This window comes from Phocoena sinus, chromosome 1 (assembly GCF_008692025.1).
Source record: "Phocoena sinus isolate mPhoSin1 chromosome 1, mPhoSin1.pri, whole genome shotgun sequence".
In the NCBI taxonomy this organism is placed as follows: Eukaryota; Metazoa; Chordata; class Mammalia; order Artiodactyla; family Phocoenidae; genus Phocoena; species Phocoena sinus.
Window position 1 is genome coordinate 21,535,435 of NC_045763.1, and position 19,499 is coordinate 21,554,933.

The 19,499-nt window shown below is 54.1% G+C and overlaps 2 protein-coding genes across 6 annotated transcripts in view; one reads left to right on the forward strand and one right to left on the reverse strand.

The window, feature by feature from the left end:
- The first annotated feature begins 1,069 nt into the window (after positions 1-1,069).
- On the forward strand, positions 1,070-11,154 carry GPR3 (G protein-coupled receptor 3). 2 transcript variants are annotated; one of them, XM_032607241.1, is made up of 2 exons: positions 1,070-1,179; positions 2,236-4,240. In XM_032607241.1, exon 2 carries the CDS (start codon positions 2,241-2,243, stop codon positions 3,231-3,233), a length of 993 nt encoding a protein of 330 aa, XP_032463132.1. In that variant the 5' UTR covers positions 1,070-1,179; positions 2,236-2,240; the 3' UTR covers positions 3,234-4,240. The 2 variants fall into 2 exon arrangements, with proteins under 2 accessions (XP_032463132.1, XP_032463134.1); XM_032607243.1 differs by lacking the exon at positions 1,070-1,179 and adding an exon at positions 2,119-2,157 and having other exon boundaries at positions 2,236-11,154.
- A 519-nt stretch (positions 11,155-11,673) lies between these two features.
- Positions 11,674-19,499, reverse strand: part of WASF2 (WASP family member 2) — a 71,706-nt gene continuing 63,880 nt past the window's right edge. For all 4 annotated transcript variants that reach the window (XM_032607237.1, XM_032607240.1, XM_032607238.1 and 1 more), the window contains 3 exons: positions 18,580-18,735; positions 16,293-16,807; positions 11,674-15,328 (listed from right to left, as the gene is read on the reverse strand). In XM_032607237.1, the coding sequence (XP_032463128.1) occupies positions 15,171-15,328; positions 16,293-16,807; positions 18,580-18,735 (829 nt within the window). In that variant the 3' untranslated portion in view covers positions 11,674-15,170. The remainder of the gene's footprint in view (positions 15,329-16,292; positions 16,808-18,579; positions 18,736-19,499) is intronic.

Here is a 19,499-nt window from a genome sequence, read left to right on the forward strand (position 1 = left end):
AGACTGAGCTGCTAGGTTTCCTGCTTCCAAGTTCCTCCCGGCTCCCCCACTCCTGCTGCTCTGGGGAAGTGCCCCTTACCACCACTCCGCTGGCTTTCCAGATCCTTGAATAAATAATTTAGGTTTTGAAATCTTGCCAGGCCCACTCCTCCCATGCTGTGAGGGCGCTATTGGGCTGACATGATTGACGTCACCCAACTCCTTATGCCAGCCCCAGCATCACGAGGACCTGCCCTGGCAGCAACTTACCTGCCTGGTCACTGTCAGTCCAGACCCTCTACCCTGTCCTACTCACCCTGGGGTCCACTCACCACAGTCACCTGGTATCTTCATTCCAGGACCCTACAACCCTCATCACAGCCTTGTCACTTCAGCACTTGTGACAGGGTCACGGTGACCTGAAGTCCTATCACCTGGACACTCCATCTTCCCTTTCCTTTGCCACCGCCTTTTGCCACCCTGCAATCCCTGAACCCCATCATGCCACAGAATCACCCTGACACTGCTATGGTTGCCCTGGGGGCTTCCCTCTCTACCTCAGCGTCCCACTGCCACCACCCCCCAAGATCCTGTCACCCTGATCATACCGTCACTGCCACCCACCTCCCTGTTCCCTCATGCTCCTGTCACCATCACCTCAGGGCCGTTTCGTCTTGGCAACCCCTGCCATCCTCACCGGGGACGCCCATTCAGCCCCATCACTCGGTTTCCGTCACCTGAATTCCATCAGCCTTTGCCACCCGAGAGTCCCATCACCCCACAGTCTATCCGCGTTCCCTTTCCGCTCCCCCTACACATCCCCCTCAACCTCCCGTGGACTTCCAGGCTCTCGCACCAGCGCCCCCGAAACCCCCGGCCCCTAGAGGGCGCCGCGTCAAGGACAGCGCGGGCCGACTCAGGAGGGGGCGGGGCCGCAGCCACGGTCGCTTTTTATGAATGGGGGAGCGGGCGGCACGAGGCCTCATCACTATGCCGAGCGGCGCGCGCTGCGCCCCAGCGCGGCTCACCCATTGGCCAGGCGGGCCGCTGACGTCACCAAACCGGTGGCCGGGGGCGGGGCGGGGTGACTCACGTCGCTTCTCCCGTGGCCGTGGGGGCTTCTCGGGGTCCGCATACACCCTGCGCAGCCTGGACCCGAGCGGAGCCTCCCCGGGGCCCGGCCGCGCCCGGTCCCGAGAGGTGAGTAGCGGGCCCCGCCGCGGACACCAGGCGTCCGGGAGGGCAGTCAGGATTCTGGGGCGCTGGGCAAGAGATAAGGCTCGCAGCGGCTGACTGGGTTCGGAGGTCGAGACCAGGAACCCTGAGTCTGGGCTAGCAGGAGGGGAGCCAGTGTCTGAGTGCTGAGAGCCGTCAGCTGGGTAGCCCGGCGCGGGGTGAGCCCTCCTGCAGGGACCCGAGGCCCTGAAGGGACTGACGGTCATCTGAGTTTGGTCCGGCAGGAGGCGTCTGGGGCAAGGACCCAGGCGTCCGAGCAGGAGGAGGTGTCTGACTTAGGAATCCAGACCTCCGGGCAGGAGGCGGAGTCAGGCCCAAGATCCAGGTGTCCGGGCAGAGGGAGGGGTCTGACTCAGGGATCCATGCTTCCAGCAGGGGGTGTCTGTTCCAAAGACCCAGAGGTCCAGGCAGAAAGAGGGGTCTGGCTGGGGACAGAAGTCTAGGTGGGTGTGTGTTGGGGGAGGCCGAGTTCCCAGGTGTTGTTACCCCAGGAGTGCAGGGTGGGGGCTGGCGGGAGCTTCACGAGCTTTCTCTGGGGGCGGAGTCTGGGTTTGGCAGTACTGAGAATCGTGAGGGGTCTGGTGAGCCTCAGAAGCTGAGCGTCATCCTCCCTGGTGGGGAGGGAGCAGAGCTGCTCTCAGTTTTAAGATGTTTTTCCCTCCCCCAGTCCTGGGCCTCTCCCAGCTTCTCCTGGATCCAATGGGCCTCCATCCACTCATGGTAGTCCTTCATCTTGCCCTCCTCTGGTCACACATGTAGGAGAAAGAGACCTGCAGGACTCAGGGAGTTGGAAGGGAGAATGAAGAGACCCAGGACAGGGATCCCCAGGAAAAGAGACTCCTGCTAGCCCGGCGGCATAGGAGAGGTTAAAGGTACCCTGGAAGGAGCTTCAGGGCAGGAGTGGGGGCGACAAGGCGTTGGGACTCAGCCAGGTATCCTGAGGTGAGACTCCCACTGTTTCCAGACCCCTCCACTCAGCACCCAGCCCTGCCAGCTTCTCACAGGGCCTTTCTCCTACAGGTACCATGATGTGGGGTGCAGGCAGCCCCCTGGCCTGGCTCTCTGCTGGCCCAGGAAACATGAACATGAGCAGCGTGGGCTCAACAGAGGGGCCCACAGGCCCAGCCATGCCACTGCCCTCACCTAGGGCCTGGGACGTAGTGCTGTGCATCTCAGGTACCCTAGTGTCCTGTGAGAACGCGCTGGTGGTGGCCATCATCGTGGGCACTCCTGCCTTCCACGCCCCCATGTTCCTGCTGGTGGGCAGCCTGGCTGTGGCAGACCTGCTGGCAGGCCTGGGTCTAGTCATGCACTTTGCTGCTGTCTTCTGCATTGGCTCGGCAGAGATGAGCCTGGTGCTGGTCGGCATGCTGGCCATGGCCTTTACTGCCAGCATTGGCAGCCTACTGGCCATCACCGTTGATCGCTACCTTTCTCTGTACAATGCCCTCACCTACTACTCAGAGACGACAGTGACGCGGACCTATGTGATGCTGGCCCTAGTGTGGGGATGCGCATTGGGCCTGGGGCTGCTGCCTGTGCTGGCCTGGAACTGCCTGGATGCCCGGGCCACGTGTGGCGTGGTATATCCACTCTCCAAGAACCATCTGGTGGTCCTGGCCGTTGCTTTCTTCATGGTGTTTGGCATCATGCTGCAGCTCTATGCCCAGATCTGTCGCATCGTCTGCCGCCATGCCCAGCAGATTGCCCTCCAGCGGCACCTGCTGCCTGCCTCCCACTACGTGGCCACCCGAAAGGGCATTGCCACCTTGGCCGTGGTGCTTGGCGCCTTTGCCGCCTGCTGGCTGCCCTTCACCGTCTACTGCCTGTTGGGCGATGCCCACTCCCCACCCCTCTACACCTATCTCACCCTGCTCCCTGCCACCTACAACTCCATGATCAACCCCATCATTTATGCCTTCCGCAACCAGGATGTGCAGAAGGTGCTGTGGGCTGTCTGCTGCTGCTGTTCCTCTTCCAAGATCCCCTTCCGATCCCGTTCCCCCAGTGATGTCTAGTCGCATCCTGGTGACCCTTCAGCCCTGATCACTACAGAATTCCAGAGTGTTAGGTCCTCCAGGGCTTTGTTCCAACCCTCCAGCTCTGCACCCCAAGACCCAGCTGGTTCTGGAGTTCTAGGACTTTGGGTGTTTCACAGGATTCTGTTCAGATCCCTGCAGGGCCCAGCCGGCTCCATGGTTGTAGAATGTTCAGGTGGTCAGGGTTCCACTCAGAAATGTCGCACAGCCCAGCTGGCTTGGAGTTCCAGTACGCTGCTGGGTGTTTCACAGTGCCATTCCAAGTCCCTGATCTTCCCCCTCCCTTGACCTTGACCATGTCGCTTTACTTTTGAGTTTCTGAACTAAAGAGTCAGAGAGGTTAGTTAGTCTGTTGATAGATAAGACAAAGATTTATCTGTATATATGTGCACATACAAAGAGAGTATCTATTATTATTTATTTATTTATGGGTGTTAACGGGAAAAAAAGAGACCCACACCTTGAAATCCAGGCCATACCAGGGTACTCCCAGTCCCCAACACCTGCATTTCTGACCTCAGTTCCTAGAGGGGGGAAAGGGAGAGAGAGAAACCACGTATTTTGTTATTATTTTTGCTTGTTTTTTATCAAAGAGATCATAGAAACCAGAGCCTTCTCCCAGGGCCCGCCACCCTCGGGTTTGCCGGGGGAACACACCAGCCTCTGGTTTTTTATTTTTTTAAGAAACCATCACCTGAGAAACCGAGAATTCCTCTGCGCTGGGGGCCGGCTGCCCTCTGGTGGCCGTTTTGGGGAAACTGCAGCCCGGTCGGCAGCCGGGACCAGGCCGAGCAACCCCAGCTCCACTCCAGCCTGGCGTCCAGCGCCACAGCCAGAGCTTAGCGGCCAGGCCTCACCCTGCGGTGCCCTAGAGGAGGCAAGGGTGCGAGCCAACACCAGACCCCTCTGCCAACTGGGGTATGGTCCCCAGTGCGATCCCTATTCCTGTCCCTGACCCAACCCTCAATAAAAAATGATTTTGTGATAAATTTGTCTGTGTGTGGAGGGGGTGGAGTGGGGCCTGATGGGGGACAGCCTGGAATGGGAGGATTATGCCAGGCCTGGGGGCCTGTGGGGTATGTGAGGAGCTGGAGACCCAGGTGGAATGTGGCCGGCAGGTGACACCTCCCACCCCAGGATGCCAATCTGATGGGTCTCCCTGCTCAGACACAGGCACCGCCAGGCAAGAACCCCACCTCCCCCTGGGGACTGGAACCCCTGTTGCTAGACCCTTTTGGGGTTGAAGATGCCTACATCGTGCCCACATGAGCTTTAGCTTGGGCTTTGGCATGAAGTGTATACTCAAAGCATGTAGGTATTCTTAACAACAGCCCTTCCCAGTCATGGGTGTGTACTACGCCCATTACCACGTTTATGCCCAACAAGCATCCCACGGCACAGGTAATAATAACTTCTCCATTTTATGGATGAGGAAACAGGCCGAGGGAGATTCAGTGGCCAGCCCAAGGTCATACAGCTAGCAAATGATAGAGCCAGAATTCAAACCAGGAACACTTGTTTCCAGAACCTGTGCACTGTCTACTGGCCAATGCCTGCCCCCCATCTCCTTCCTTCCCAACCCTAGGGCTTACGACATTCTGGACTCAGATTTGTATCGGGGTTCACTCTCACAGCCAGCTGCCACATTTGGGGAGGTGGCTGGTTGGGGTCTGTTCATTCAGGAGCTGAAAGAGCTTTTTTGCTATGCAAAGGTGAGTGATGGTAAGTGTGTGCGTGTGCCCTTGTGTGCATTTGGGGATGTAAGTGTTCAGAACCCTGGATTTCGGTGTTCTGGAACCAGAAAGGACATGTTCAACAGGCAAGGGCAGGAGCAGGTTTGGGGTGTGGCTGAAGAGGAAGCTCTGACTACCCAAACCCCCCATCTTCCTGGGTGGGCAAAGCCTGGAGGTGGGGCCCTCGGAGCATCTCCACTGTACAGATGGGGAGACTGAGGCCCGAAGAACAGCCACTTGCTCAAACTCACACAGCTGTGCCAGGCTAGGACTCAGGTCTTTCTCCATTTCCCTGGCCAGAGATTTCTGCCTGGTGTTCAAGACCGCTCCCCAGTAGTAGCCACAGGAATCCAAGGGGAGTGGACATGCCAACAGGGGCTGGGTCAGGGCTGGTGGAGGGTGGCCCTGGGCCTAGGTACACATAGCTCCAGTCCAGGCCCAAAGTGGGGAGGGTCCACCAGATCTGGCTGAGGCTTATCTCTTTCCCCACCTTCCTGGAAGGTCCCTGGGAAAAGACCCCCACTCAGGAATCACCTGTTCTATGGCAAACAACGCACACAACATCACCATGGTCCACTGGGTGGTACTATTGCTCTCCCCACTTTACAGAAGAGAAAGTTGAGGCTCTGAGAGTAATGGGTTTTCATTTATTCACTGCTGTCCTTGTGGACAGCTTAAATTCTAGCCAGGGGAGACAGTAATAAAGAGATAAGCTAAAACATGGTAATGTCAGAGAGCGATGAGTCCTCAGAGAAAAACAGAGAAGGGGCACAGGGAGCGCGTGTAATCTCTAAAAGAGGGTGCCCCCAAAAGGCCTTCCTGACGGTGACGTCTGATTTGCCTAAAGTCACATAGTAAAAGAGTTGAGCTGAGGTTTGAACCCAGGTCCATTTGACTCCAAATCTGCTTCTTTCCTAGGTGAGGGAATGGGTTTCAGGAGCAGCTCAGACACAGCAAGAAAGGAAGCCAGGGCAGGGAGCTCTGTCCCCCGGCTAGGGAAAATGTGGGGCTCTCCAGGCTACCCCTAGACCTTCGGGAGGGGCGGTGTAGGAACAGGCCTCCTTGCTGCCTCCGCCTCACTCCCAAGGAGCACCCACCAAGGACCAGAAGGAGAGGGGCCAGGTGCCTCTCCTGCCCTGGGTGGGCTTGGCCCTTTGCTTCCCCATCCTAGCTTCTGGCTCCAGGGCCCAGCAGGGCCGAATGCTGGCCAGCCTCATGTCTGCGAGGGCCTGTGATTGACCCTCATGCTGTGAGTCCTCATCTGTCTGTCTGGGTGTGGCTGTGTGGTGGATCTGAGACATTTCTGAGAGCCTGTATCTGCCAAGGTCTCTGCCTTGGGTCCTGGGCCCACCCTGAGGGTGTCTGAATCTGTCCCTGGGTTGGGGCCTCTGTGCGTGGTGGGGCTAGCTGGCTTCTCCCTGCTCCCGGGATTCTTCAGATACACCTCAGGTCTTCCCTGTGCTTCTCGCTCTGTGTTTCCTCCAGGAAGCCTCCTTGGCTAAGCCCTCCTGTGGCTGTAAAGATGCGGTTTATACAACACACCGTGCTACGCTTCTCCTTAGTAAATATTTATAGAGAAGTCTGGCTTTCCTCCTTGGAATGGGGGCCCCTAAAGGCTGTGTCCCCTCTCCAACTGAGGGTCCCTGAGAGAAGGGACATGTCTGCCCCCCCCAAACTGAAGCCTCTATGTCTCTTTCAGCCTCAGACTCAGCTGGTGCTCGGCCTGGGGCTGCTCAGCACCACATGCCTGTGTGTGTGCGTGCGCGCCTGTGTGTGTGTGTTTTGGGGGGGGGAGTAGTCAAGCCTTCCAGCCTCTCTGCCTTTGCCAGTTGTCCAACCCCATGCCTGACCCCGCCCAGTTGCAGAGGCCTAGGAGGGTGAGCTGGGCAGTGGGGGCTCCCTGGCTTGGGGGAGGAAAAGGCTGGGGCTCAGAACCCTGCCTCTCTGCCAGGGTAGGCCTTGGGGTGGGGGTGGGGCCCACCTCTCCTCCCCTCCTTCCTAGGTCCTGTGTAGAGGAGGGGGGCAGCCCCCGCCAGGGCCATGACCGCCTCTCCCTGCAATAAGTGAGGAGACAGCAGCTATTAATATAAGATGAGTTCACGGGCTCACAGCTTCTGCAAGCTGGAAAACAGGCTCCCGGGGCCGGGGGCTACGGCAAGTCTCGTCTGTCAGATTCTCTCCTGGAGCCTGGAGCCCATCAGCCCCGCGTACCCCAGCTCCCTACAGGCTGAGACCTGGGCGCACACAGGCACGAGCACACAGGCACACACGTGGGGGTCCAGGCCTCTGGCTGTTCGGAGAACACACACACATGCACACATATCCAGACACGCACGTACACCCAGATGTATCTGCATACTGGTACGCACACCTGTGCACACAGATATATCATGGGACATATGTACACAGACCATGTCAACTTCATGTGCACATGTTCGCATGCAGAAGCACATACTTAACTGTATGCAATGCCCTTGCACACACATGTATACACAGACACACTTACCCTTATATATACATGTGTGCACACAGGTCCAGACAGACCCATCTGCATACCACCACACACCCACATATACACAGGCACAAAACTGCACACGTGCATACAGATGGCATCCAAAATCATGTCCATATATTTGCATACAGGACCACATGCAAGGACCTGAATGCACGTACGTGTCTTTTGCACACAGTGTACACACAGTCACACAGGCTCCTCACTGTGAATGCTCAGCAACCATGAATTCACAGGCAGACCCTTGGCTTCCAGCACCATCCGGCTGGCTCAGTCTCCCCTCCCCCAGCCTCATGACAGGCAGCTCATGCTCCTGCCAACCCCAATGCCCGCCTTTGGCTTCCCGCCCCCCGGGGGTCCCCAGATCCCTGATTAACCCCCTCACTAATTGGCCACCAGCCCCTTGACTTTGCTGCAGGCCTTCTCGGGAGCTGGGAGCGAGAGGCTGCAAATTGGCCAAGCAGGATGGGTCTGGGGAATAGAGTGCGAGGCGGGGGGTGGGGGGTGCTATGAGCTCAGGGCCTGGCTGGAGCCAGGCAGGGCACCCCCTATACCAGGGCTGGGGGGGCACTGGTATTGTATTCTCATGGGAGGGCATTCTAGGATTCATGTGTACCCAGTCACCTGAGCTTTCCCTGAATGCATTTTTTTTTTCCCCTGAATGCACTTTTGCACACACTTACTAGTCATGTGGGTGGACATGCCCCACCCCACTTCTCCACACAAATGCATGTGAACATCTGCACACACCCAAGTACACTCACGAACAAACCCAATAAGCATACAGGCAAAATCTTGCCTGTTCATAAATTCACCCGCCAGAAACGCAAAGACCATTTAGGTACATACATCCAAACATACTTCACCTAAACACACAAATGTATCACGTTTGCAACAGGGTTGCAAACATACAAATTTACATGTTACACATGCCTATGAATGTACATCTAAGTATACCTGTAGGCATGTAAGAACATACATTCACATCTGTGTGTGCACACCCATGGAGTCCAGGCATGCGTGCACACACCACTCCGGTGTGTGCCTACCTTGATGAACTAGCAAGTAGCCACAGGATAGGGAGAACCCCCATAGCCAGCCACTGGCTTTGCAGAGGAATAGGGAGCTTGAGGTTCCTGCAGTCTATAGGCAGGGGTGGGGAGTGGTGGAACTCAACTAATGCCTAAGCCTGGTACTTCCTCTGGGTTCTCACCCTTCAGGGCAGAGGTTCTGGCTTTTGCTTCTGTAGTTCCTGTCTCCTTGGCTCTGGACCCAAGCCCATAGGGTGTTCTACTTTCTACCAATCAGCCTGGGGCATTGGAAAGAAGAGGGTTTCTATTTCCATGCCTGCTGTCAACTTGCTGTGTGACTTCAGACAAGTTGCTGTATCTCTCTGTGCTTCTGTTTCCTCAACTATAAAATAGGAATAAAAAGCTTTTAAAGTGTTGGTAATCCTTGCAGAACTGGCCTGAGGAGTCCATGGGGTCATGTTTATGGATGTGCCTTACTCAGGAACATGTCTGGGAGAGGTTAGTTTCCAAGATACTGAGATACCAGGGGGCTGGGGGTGTGGGGTGCAGCATACATCATCCTGGTCAACCCCTCATTGAATAGTGGAAGAAGCTGAGGCCCAGAGGGAGCAGCAAGGTGGGAGCTAGAAGAGCTGACCTCTGACTTCTCAGCCAGGATATCTACTCTTCTTTAAATATGTATGCAGAGCGTCAGCAGGTGTGTGCACAATTCCCCAGGTAAGGGTGGGGATGGCTGCCTGCTGTGGTGGGAAGGTGTCTCTGCAGGACTCCTGCCACCATGGTACTGACAATTCTACCATGAAGAGATTCTTTTGGGTGTGAAAGGCTTATTTTTTGTCTTCCAGCTTCAGGCCCCCCACTAGACACCTCTTCTCCTGGGGCTAAGGCTGGCTTTGGGGAGCACCTGAAACAGCCCCTAGCCTCATGATCTGGGAGGGAACTAGCTGACAACCACCCCAGAGCAGAATTTACAGGAAGTGGTGCCAGGTTGCCCTGGCCGCTGGGTGACCAGGAGGGGGCAGTGAGGAACTGGCGGAGGCAGCACGAAGGGAGGGGTGGCTCCTGAGGACTTTGTGTGAGGTCTGCTTGCACCTGTGTGTTCCTGTAACTGTGTGCTGATCTGTGCCCTTGTTTGCACAAGGATAGGACTCTGTGTGCAGTGTGTGCACATCTCCGTGTGTATCCATGTCCGAGTGTGCATAGATGCATCCATCTGAACAGGTGTGTGCATACACTGAAGGCATGCCTGACGGAAGCCCCAGCCCATACCTAGGGAACTCACTTTGTTCCAGGCAGTTGAGGGCACAGGGTACTTCTAACTCTAAAGGTCTAGGATAGCCGAACCCTCAGTCTAGCCCACTTGATTTCAAAGTAAGAGCAAAAATAACCATCACCTATAAAACTGGGCACCAGGGGGTAGGGTAGACCGTAACAGAAAACCTTTAACACACCCCCTCACACCAAAGACCATGATGCTAGATGGAGAGATTCTGAAAAGGGTTTAAGTTCCATGGTGGACAGAGCACAAGAGACCCACGTGCGAACTATGGCTCTGCTCCTGGCCAGCTATGTGATCTTAAGCAACTCAACCTCTCTGAATCTTTTCCTCATGTGTAAAATGGGAGACCCTTGGTTCATGAGGTTGAAATAAAATGTATGCGGTCTTGGGCAGGTAGTAGTAAATGCTCATTCTTCTCAGGATTAGCCCAAAGAGCTGAAGCTCCCAAGCGGAGGAGCCGGAATTCAAGCTCAGGCCTCCTTCTTCCCAGAACCACATTCCTTCCCTCCAATTCCCCACCAAGGGCGGCTCCTGACGCCACCATTTTGTCTTCTCCCAGGGCGGGCGTCTGGCTGCCTGTCAGTCACCGGCCTCGGGAAGCCAAGTGCTGACTAAACACAGGCCTGAGCAGGAGGGTGGAGCGAGGGGCTCCGCCCGGGGCGAGCTGGCTCCCGCGCCCCCTCCCCTGCACCCCACCTCCAGCGATGAGCTCAGAGTGGCTGGCGCAGCACTTGCTGACAATTCAAAACTTCTGCCCCCTCTCCTGGGATGCCAGCGGGTGACTCTCTCTGAACAGCAGGCGTGACCAGCCAAGTCACCAACCCTGCTCCCAACCCTCTCCTGGGGCCACCGCACTGTGTTTGCTGGGCCCAGAACTGGGTGTCTACTCATAAATTACCCCCAGGGACAGTCACCCGCAGCAGCTGGGCTCGGAACAACCGTTGCTTCCTGGGTAGGTCATTTTTTGGGGGTCAGAATATAAACCCAGCTCCCTCACTTTCCCAGGCAGAAGGGACATGCAGCACCCTAAACCTTTTATCGGATTCCATTGTAAATCATTCTATTTAAGGTAAGTTGCTTGGGTCTGAGAGGCAGACAAGATGCCGGCCAGATGTTGGGAGGCAGCATCAGCATTCAGCCTGTGCTCCTCTCCTGCCTGATGCAAGGAGTCTCCCTGGCCCCAGCACCCCCCTCTCAGCCAGCTGAGGGCCTCTAGGTCCCCCAGTTGGGTCTCACCCTAACCCAAAATGGTTTCCGGCCTTCATCCCCCCCCCCTCCTACACAGGGTGCACCATCCAGACCCAGAGGCCTCCCGCCCTCCGAGCCCACCCACACCGACCTCCCTCTGGAGCTCTGGCCACCACCCGTGGCATCAGTCGCCCCCTTATAAATGCTTCTCCCATTACACACATATACGTGCGCACACACACACACCCCAGAGGTGGCTGCGTGGTTACAAAGACTTTATCAAATTATTTAAGATGTTGGCATTTATGCATTCACATGTATACGTAAAACAATTACACAGAATCTTCAGGTCACTGGGGTGCTAATGTGGTACACACACGAGCCCGGCAGCGACTCAAGTAGGACCAGGCTTGGAGGCATGGGGCTTTGAAAAACTAGACCTCCTTCTAAGGACCTGAGAGGAATAGGGTGACAAGGAAAGGGTCACTTCAGGGGTCTGGCTTAACCCCTGAAGGTTAGAGCTCAGAGCTGCATCTCAAGCTCCTTTCCCATCTTCAGGGGAAGGGGACTCATTTTCAGACTGTAACCCCACTATGTAACAAGCCCACTCCCTAAAATCTTGATGTGGCAAACACACCCAAGAATCCACTGGACCAGATCCTCATAAATATATTTATATCAGAGAAAACAAGGCACTTCAGGAGCATGACGGCTCACTCTCCTACACATACATCATTCTAGACAGAAAGTAAAAATTGGTTAGTTTCTCAAGTGAGTTAAGTGACTAAAGTTAATACAGTAACAAAATTGTTCCCTAGCCCTTCCTGAGGCACATCTCTGGGTGACACCTGGTCCCAGGTCAGCTGAACCCCGGTAGAGCTCAAAGCCCCCAGGAAGCCTGACCTCTCTCCTGAGCAAAAGCCCCTGGCCTTGGGGTCACTGCCCCCCTCCTCAAGCCCTGAGGTCAGGTGAGGGGGGTTGCAGTGGGCGGCAGGCTGAAAGCAGAGCTGGGACACGGTGGAAATGCTTACGCAGGGTCACCAAAGCCACAGAGACCTCAATCTGTCCGAGATGGCGCTGCCGAGCCGGAGAATCGGCGCCACGGGAAGAGATTTCACATTAGCCCTGACAACACTGCCTCAGCTCTGCGGTGACAGCGGCCAGGGTCATTTCTGAGGGCGCTTGAGTTTCCGTTGGAGGCGAGCTGGAGCTCGGGCCAGCTGCTCGGAGCCTCCAAGGGATCACTGAGCCTGCCCCCTCCCCGTGGCTGCTCCCTTGGAATGTACTCATCTCACAACCAAGGCAGAGTCACAACTCACTTCTGACACTGCCGAGTGGAAGCTGGGCCCCTGGGCCACAGGAATGGGGGCAGGTCCCCTGGGCTGGGCAGAATAGGGAAGGGAGGCGGCTCCTTGGCTTCAGCCCTTAGAGTCCTTAGGGGCCATTGCTCCATACTCTTACCAGCCTTAGCCCAGTTTAAATAATCACTAAACTTTGCATTCTACAATTACAGGATTCCAAAGATAACACAATTACCTGCATAGGGTCCTTTATCATCTTAAAGGGCTCTGTGTTTAAAGAAGCTTTTTTTTTTTTTTTTTTTTTTTGGGTGCACATATGCATAAGTAGAGCCCAGAGGGCCTCTCGGCTGACTGGGTCCCCCGTCCCCCCCCCCCCCCCCCCCCCCCCCCCCCGAGCTGAGGAGGCTTCGCAAGGCCGGCTGCTACAAAGCGCCGAGCTTGGCTGCATAGATTTTAATGAGAGCATCGGGCAGAGCTGTGCTGTTGCTCTCCGGGACTTTCAGATCATTACCAAACCAGCTGTAGGATGAGAACACAGCATATCGAAACCCTAGGAGGTCACTGAGCTAATGATCTAATCCTACCTTCTGCAGGCAGTGGCCCTCCCCACCTCTTCCTGCCCCCAGCCCTTTCCAAGGCAGACTCCGTCCATTCCAGAAGCCAGGCCAACACCGCCCCCTTCAAGGTCAGAGAAGAATGATAGTGAGTAGCGCTGGCTCCCCCTTCTCCGGAGAAGAGGGGGATGGGGGTAATTTAGTCAAAGCCATTAGGCCCAAACCCTGGCCTAGCCAGGCCCCAGGACTCCTATTTGGGAGAACCACTGCCCTCCACCTGCCACTTTGGTCACTGCTGGGTTGCAGCCGGGGGCACCTTCGACAGCCATTTTAGAGTTCTGAAGAGAGCACCTTCAGCTTCCAGAGTGCACAGTGGGAGGCAAGGAGGGGGTGCACACCGTCTGGTACGCTCAGCACTGGGGCCTGACGCCAGCCCTGTGCCAGAGATGTGTGATCTAGGAGAGGAAGGAGGGCACACTCTGGAGCAGCCCCTGCAGGAGGGCACGCTGGCCTCTAAAGACTCGGTCCCCACGCCCCAAGTTCACAGAAAGAAGGCTGAGGGGGAGATTCAGCCACGACACAGTGGCAGTACCCACGATTACACCCTCTCCTCAAGCCAGAGGGGTTGATGAAGGCTTTGGCAATTACTATAACCATTTGCTGTGCTGGGTAGAGACAGATCCTGTTTCTCTTTGTTTCAGGGCTCGGAAAGCCGGAGAAGCCGGAGAAGCCAGAAGCCAGTTTCAGCACAAGAGGCTACACAATAGTTAGGGCAGAAGAGAAGAAACCTCACTGTTGGCCAAAGTTGACCAGTTTTTTTCTGAATAATAGCACCTGTGTATTAGCTCTGGGAAATAGGGGGAGTGAGGGAGGGAACGTCACTGTGCAGTGAGGAGGGGAGCTGGAAACAAGACCCAGAGTCCTTCTGCCTTTCGACCCTCCTCATGGCCGCCAGCCGCCAGCACCCCCTGCCCCGGGGCAGCTACCTGCAGCGGCTGCCAGCCTGAGGGACTGAAGTTTCTACAGTTGGAAGGACCTATGCTTAAACTGGGGAAATAAAAGGGGGAGGAGTTGCAGAGGAATTGAAAGCAGCACCTGTCACGCTGCCTACCCGCTTCCTTCTCTCACTACCTCTGGTCCCCCAAAAGGGCAGCTCTCAAGGCCAGGTGCTTGGCTGGTGATAGGAAAGGGGGAGCAAACAATTACAAGAGAGGCCATGAGGGTCTGAGCAGCACTGATAGGCCTGGCACAGGCCCTGAGCCCTTCTACTGGGACCCCCACCTGTGGTGAGGTCTGGAGTAGCACAGAGCCAAGAACTGCTCTGCCCGGGCTCCAGTAGATGCCCACCATTTGGTCCCAGAAAGCACAGGTGACTTGGAATCAGGAACTCTGGGGTCTAGCTCTCTCATCATCCAACTGTGTGACCTTGAGCAAGTCACTTCCCATCTCTAGGCTTCAGCATCATTCAACCCAGTTCCGCCTTTTTCCAGTCCTGCAGTTACAAGTCTCTAAGCTTGGCTCCCGAGAGCCAGAAGAGGCCCAGATCCCTGTGTGTCAGGGCTAGTTTGGTCATGAGGATTAGAGGTTAGAACCGGGCTGTGGTGCTTGGAGGCACCTGGTGGTGAGGGAGGGGCATTTAAGGAACGTGGAACGCCACATTCAGGAGAGGGACCCTGGGAGGGAGGGAACCACCCCTGCTTCCAGAAAGGCATTGTTTCTGAGCAGAGGGGTAAGACATTTCTTTAGGGGATTGATGGCTCCTGGAATAAAGGGCATCCAGACATAGAGATGGCTTAGCAAAAGGCAGCCTCACCCTGCTGATGAGGGCAGAAAGGGGAGGCACTGGGTATGCGGCTGCCCCGCTCTCTCAGCGCATGGGAAAGGGGCCAGCTGTGTCCAGGCAGGCTTTAGGACCAGAAGATGGCTGGCATTATTCAAAGTAGCTGAGGGCAAGGATTCTAGAAGAAGACCACAGAAAACGGCGCCTAGGGGAAGGCACCAACTCCAATTTAAATCCAATCAAAGGGATCTGCTTTGGGGTTTTCCCTTCTCTTCAATATGCAACAGTCACTTGAAGGGAAGAGGGAACATCTCAGCTACTGAACCTCAGGAGCCCCATGGGCCTGACCTCGGGGAGATGGGAAATACATGTTGATTTGGAGGAAGCACTTGGATATATCTTTGGTTGCTTCAGGGAAGGCTCTGGCCCCTTGAGATTCTTTTTTTCCTCCCTTTTTTCCCCTTGGGACTGTCGGGGTAGGCATCAAAGGAGGCAGGTAGGAAGGAAAGAAAAAGGAAGCGGGCAGCAGGCAGAAGAGTTAATCCGACCACTCGTCCTCATCAAACTCAGAGGAGTCATCTTCTGAGTCGCTGTACTCCACAGCAATGCGACGTGACAAGATGGTGGCCACGTCGTTGCCCACAACATCCCGCTTCTCTTGTTCCCGCTGCTCCTCAACCCTGCGCAGCTGAAAGCCTGGTGGGAGAGAGAGAGAAGGGTTAAGAGGTGCGTCAGTCTCCGAATCCATCCAGGACTGTGGAAGAGGGAGCAGCCCCTGGTGGTGGTGGGTATTGGAAAGGACAGTGAAAAAGAAGGACCCTCTGGGAAAGCAAGATCCTCAGGACAAGAAGTAAAGACAGGTTTTATGAAATTGTGGCCCCAGTGCTACAGGTGTGTCTGAAAGGAGCCTGCCATTCTTCCCAGTTTCCACGCTTCCCAGTTTCTCAGGCTGGTGAGGATGGTACTTCTCCCAAGACTGAGTGGGGAGTGGCTGCCAATCCCCACCTAGTGGGCACTCAGTCTGCCCAAGTCATTGATTTTCATGAAGCTCAGCTGCCTTAGGTTGTGTCTCCACTAGACAACCCTTCAGTTCCTGGAGGATCAGACAGAAGAAACCACTCCAGTCCCTTGGGACCAGAACCGGCCTCTGACAGAAAGAGAATAAATGCCCCATGATGGTGAGATGATGATGAGGGAGGGGAGGAAGGTAGGGTGAAAGGAAGGGAAGGGGATAGGAGAAAAAGGGGAGAAGGAAGGGGGTGGGAAGCGGGGGCGAGTAGGGAGGAAGGATATGAAAGGCAAAAAAGTGGAGGACAAGGAGTGTGTGAGTCCAGCTGAGGAAGTACCTTCTAAGACAGTGATTCTTGTTTTTCTCTGGGGCACAAAATGGATGCAAACATACACAAAGCATAAATTTCCAAGGAGTTCAAAGATCCCACGTTAAGAAGTCTTTACTTTAAACCAAGGTGGAAAGAAATATAAACCTCTGTATTTTTACAGTGAAGCCTTTCTTCACGCTGATCTGAGGTCTTAATCTCTCCCCACCCAATGAAAGCTATTCCCTTGGAAGGCCACAGAACCCCTTGTCCACCCTCCAATCAGTCTTCCAGCTGCAGAAAGACAAGGCTTCATGATCCCGGACCCACCATTGGGATTTTACCTTGACGGATGGCTGAAAGCAAGTCGCTGCGGGCATCGCTCACAGGAGGCAAGGAGGACTTGGGCTTGGTGGTGTCAGAAAGTGGTGAAGGTGCAGCAGGCTGGCCATCTGCACCACTGAAAGGGGGAGGAGGGGGCCCCGGAGGAGGGGGCGGCGGGGGAGGCGGAGGTGCTCCTCCTGCTGGTTGGGACAAGGGAGGTGGTGGCAGAGGTGAGTAGTCAGCTGCTGGCGGTGGGGGAGGAGGTGGAGGGGCAGCAAAATCGGGGTGAGGTGGGAAAGATGGGGGTGAAGGTGGTGGTGGCGTCCCTGGAGACCCAAATCCTCCAAGCGGTGGTGGGGGTGGAGTGCTCATCATCGGAGGTGGAGGCGGAGGGGCAGGTGGTGGAGCAAACCCAGGTTTGGGGCCTGGCGGAGAGCCCAGAGGAGGAGCTGGTGGTGGATGGCTTGGGCTGACCACACTGGATCTTTTGGGTCCAGCTAAGCCAGACCCTCTTTGGTTACTGTCTGCTGGGTAGCTAAAAGGACAAAGCAAAAAGACCCACCATCACTCTCAGGATGCAAACCTCCACCTTTAGTTAAGTTTATCTATAAGCCTAGGTTCATTTTGGTTGACAGTATCAATTCATTTTGCCTCAAATAGAAAGAAGAACCTGGGGATGGTCAGAACAGACCAACAATGGAATGGACACCCTTGTAAGGTAATGAGCATCCCATTAGCTGAGGAGTATAAGCAGAAATTGAGACAAACTACCTGAAAAAAGTGGACTTAGGATTTCTCCAACAGGTAAGGGCTGGCCAAGATCCTCTCTTAGGTCCCCCTCAAACTTTTCAGCTCTCCCAGGGAAGGCACCCTTCTAAGAAGAAGGGTCAGTTCAATCTTGGAGCCAGGACTAAGAAGGCACGCAAGAAAGAACTGGAATAAAAATTCAAACACCACTATCCACAGGCTCTGCTCCACAGCCTATTAACATTCACCAGATCTTATGAGGGCAGGAAATCCAAGCCAAGCTGACCGAAACTGAGCGGGGTACAGATTTAGGTGAATGTACCTTCAGTGCTCATGTGGAAAAACTTGAGAGAGACCGAGGGCCTGAGGATCAGCAGAGACGGGAAATGAATGTGCTGCCAGACTTGACCCAGGTTGAGAGAGAATTAAGGTGCACCTCTCCTGGGTCAGGCATAGTTGACTGAGGCTGCAAGGTCTCAGGCCATGTGTGAGACTGAAGGGATTCTTTTCCCACCTTTTTATCTGCCCTACACTAATAGCTACTCCTTAGAAAAGCATCCATCTTGGAATTTTCCACAGACCTTCGAGCCTTAGCTGCATCCGACATGGCAACAAGCAGGAAGTGATTTGGGAGGCAGAAGGAGACTTGGGATTAGTGATTTCAAGCGCCAAGAATGGGGCGGGCGGTGGGGGTGACAGCACTGCTTTAGGTCTCCATCTGAGGGGTCTTCAACATACCCAATCTCTGATTAAACGGTGTCCAAGGAGACAAGCATACTTTTCAAAGCTCTCACTTGTCAGGCATCAGAAAGAAAAGTAACTATGAGGAAACACTGAAATCTAACACTCCTCAGATCCCTTCCTCTTGCAGCCATTACTTGCTAACTCTTCCTCTATATACCTCTGCCAGGGACACTGACAAATACCAAAATGGTCAGATTCTAAGTTTCATCTCTTTTTCTTTTGTTTCCTTCTTTCTGGAGATTTTATCCACAGTGAAATGGACCAGAGGTGACAGGAGAAAAGGGTGACTATCTTCTACGTTCCTAGATAACTGGGGAAGGAGGCTGTTCAATATTTTATGTACAGCAGGAGATTATACCACTTTATGTCATGCTGAGTCAGAGCCAAGTAAAAAAAGCAAGAGATAAGTTGGTGACTTCTATCTGCTCAGGTGTAGCTAGTAGTTAAGAACACAGGCTCTGGAAAGAAAGCCTGACCTGCTTTCCAATCATGACTGACCTGCTTTCCAATCATGACTCTGCCTCTTACTGGCTGTGAGATCTTAGGTAAGTTCATTGACCTCTCTGTGCTTCACTGTTTACTCATCTGTAAAATGGGTACCTATCTCAAGAGGACTCTTGTGGGGATTAAGTAACATATATAGTGTTTGGCATAATGCCTGGCACTTTACAAACACTTAATAAATACTAATTATTTCTATTATCTAGACACACTTGTCTGGAGTCACTTTAGTGGTCCTGGCCTGGATTTAGAACTCTTACTTTGTTCTTGAGCATTTAACCACCCCTAGTAGATGGAAGAGGTATCACCGTTTACCTGAATTCTGCTGGTGGGGGAGGCAAGCTGTCCTCAGAGAAGGAAGGAGAAGGCGGAGAAGTGGAGTCTGACTGTGGTGGTGGTGGGTAGTTGCTTGCATCCACGTTGTCAACAGACCCAACGCTGCCATTCTGGTACACCAAGGTGGGTGGATACCTGACAATGAACCCAATGCCAAAACTGTCATTTAAAGTCTGAGTGGTACTCTCTTGTTTTCTTAAAAGACCCCATAAAAATGCATTTGATACAAAAGCTATTAGGGAGAAATAAAATTAGTATATTTCTCATATAGTTTCTATTGTACTGAAGTTTTATTTTAGGACTAAATATTCTATTGTTAAATATCTCCCAGGACTTCCCTGGTGGCGCAGGGGTTAAGAATCTGCCTGCCAATGCAGGGGACACGGGTTCGAGCCCTGGTCTGGGAAGATCCCACATGCTGTGGAGCAACTAAGCCCGTGAGCCACAACTACTGAGCCTGCGTGCCACAACTACTGAAGCCCGTGCGTCTAGAGCCTGTGCTCCACAGCAAGAGAAGCCACCACAATGAGAAGCATGCGCACTGCAACGAAGAGTAGCCCCCGCTCGCCCCAACTAGAGAAAGCCTGCGCGTAGCAACAGAGACCCAATGCGGCCATAAATAAATAAATAAATTTAAACAAACAAAAAAACCTCACAGATATTTCTTTTGTTTTTTCCCCCACTTGCTGTAGTTGTAATTTATTTATTTAAAAAAATTTTTTATTGGAGTAGAGTTGATTTACAATGTTGTGCTAGTTTCAGGTGTACAGCAAAGTGAATCAGCTATACATATACATATCTCCACTCTTTTTTAGATTCTTTTCCCATATAGGTCATTACAGAGTACTGAGTAGAGTTCCCTGTGCTATACAGTAGGTCCTTATTAGTTATAACATAGT